The 1,835-nt window shown below is 34.2% G+C and overlaps 1 protein-coding gene across 1 annotated transcript; it reads right to left on the bottom strand.

Moving 5' to 3' along the window:
* Positions 1-375: 375 nt before the first annotated feature.
* On the bottom strand, positions 376-1,711 carry LOC107684265 (regulator of G-protein signaling 4-like; the record flags this gene model as incomplete). The annotated part of the gene is made up of 2 exons (XM_016480493.1): positions 376-1,443; positions 1,532-1,711. Coding segments are annotated over 2 exons (429 nt in total), but the record flags the coding sequence as incomplete, so codon positions are not given.
* Between the last annotated feature and the right edge of the window lie 124 nt (positions 1,712-1,835).

Here is a 1,835-nt window from a genome sequence, read left to right as displayed (position 1 = left end):
AATGGCTGCAATATAACAAAGAGTGAAAAATTTAAGGGGGTCTGAATACTTTCCGTACCCACTGTATATGAAGAGTTCAGATGCAAAAGTCTCTACTAAGTGCTGTCTGAAATTTTCTTCTGAAATTAGCATTTTTCTATAATAACTGAATTTTCATGTTCAGTTATTTCACTTTAATGGCAATGAAAAGAACCTGCTCATTGTCATTAAAGTGAAATTACTGAACCTATAGGAGCCTAATTCAAATGGCACTTAGAGGCTTTTGCATCTAAACTTATAAATTTGTATAAAAAAATCTTAAGAATAAATCTTCAATTGCATTTTGTTTTAAAAAGTAAAATTAGCAGTTGGATCTACTAGTATGAGACCATTTGAATTTTATGATGTCATTTTATTCATAAATATGACAAGAATAAATATGGAACCAGTAAACAAATATGTAAACAACTCACATTTGGCCATTTATTCTAACAGGGGCGTTTGTGGTTTGATATGTAATGTCTGCCTTAAAGCCAAGACACGATTTCACAGTGGAACGCATCGTAATTCATTGGCAGTGACAGGTAATACATTGCACATGCACATTTATCACATTCACTTGTCATTTTGTGGATTATGAAGAGTGGCCAACACAAAAAGAAAATGCTGGAAATTTCACATTTTAAGTAGAAAGAACATACATCACCTCTGAAGTTAAGAGAGCTTATACATAAACATATATAAATATACGGATTACATAACATTACAAGAGTAAAGAGAATACAGTTGGTTATTAGTGATGTTAATGGTCCTATTCTCCTCAGAGCTCAAATAAAATCCTAAGCAAAAATCTGTTTCTATCTGTAACAGTCATTTAGTTGTAAACTACATCACAGGTGTATTGTTTTCCCAAAGCCAATTCAATGGAATTTCAAGGTTGAAGAGTAGATGCAGGTTATTTCTGTTGATGGTAAAAACATTGCCTGCACAAAACCCGTTCAGAACATGACCGTCATGCTCAAGCAGTGATTAACTACACACTTTTTTAATGCTACTGCAAAGCTAAAAGTGTTACAATCACAATGACTGAACCATCTAATAAGCTCCACCTTTTTACTCATAAACGTGAACAAGCTTTACAAAGCCAAGTGAGTGGAAGTCACATTATGGCAAAGTTCGTCATATTCTTTGTTCATCCATGAGGAGATGGTTTGGTTAGGCATAACTAGGCAAGCACTGACTGTGGTCAGAAACGTGATGTTTTCCTTTCTTCTCTAAACTACAGGGTTTGTTGTCCAACGGTGGTTGAGACAGTTCCAGGAACAGTTTGGATTTCAGGAAGCGCCTGTACGAGTCCTTTTCCATGAGCGTGAAGATTTTACTCTGAGCCTCCTCAAAACAGGATGCGTCACACCTTTCCAGATTCTTTCTAGTGAGTTCTCTAGTGGCCGAATCCAAATTCACCTAAAAAAAATAATAATAATGGAGATTTATGAGTACATTTTAGATGTGATAAGGTAATAGATATACTCCAGTCAAGCAGCGCTCTCACCTCGCTAGGGGAATCGGCTTCAACGTATCGCTTAAATATCTTTCTAGCTTTCACATTCATCTTGTCCACTGATGTCTGCGTGAAATCCTCACAGGCTTCCCAGAATTCAATGTTCTCTTGACTGTACTCAGACTGTAAAAAGGAAGTGAAAGCCTTCCGACCATCTGAAAGGAAACAATTTCAGTGAGACTCAATATACTGAAAAAATTATAAATTGCATTATATATTCAATAATATAATATAATATAATATAATATAATATAATATAATATAATATAATATAATATAATATAATATAATATAA

The sequence above is a fragment of the Sinocyclocheilus anshuiensis genome, unplaced genomic scaffold (genome assembly GCF_001515605.1).
Source record: "Sinocyclocheilus anshuiensis isolate Anshui unplaced genomic scaffold, SAMN03320099.WGS_v1.1 scaffold629, whole genome shotgun sequence".
Lineage (NCBI taxonomy): Eukaryota > Metazoa > Chordata > Actinopteri > Cypriniformes > Cyprinidae > Sinocyclocheilus > Sinocyclocheilus anshuiensis.
This window is presented reverse-complemented; position numbering and strand designations above follow the sequence as displayed.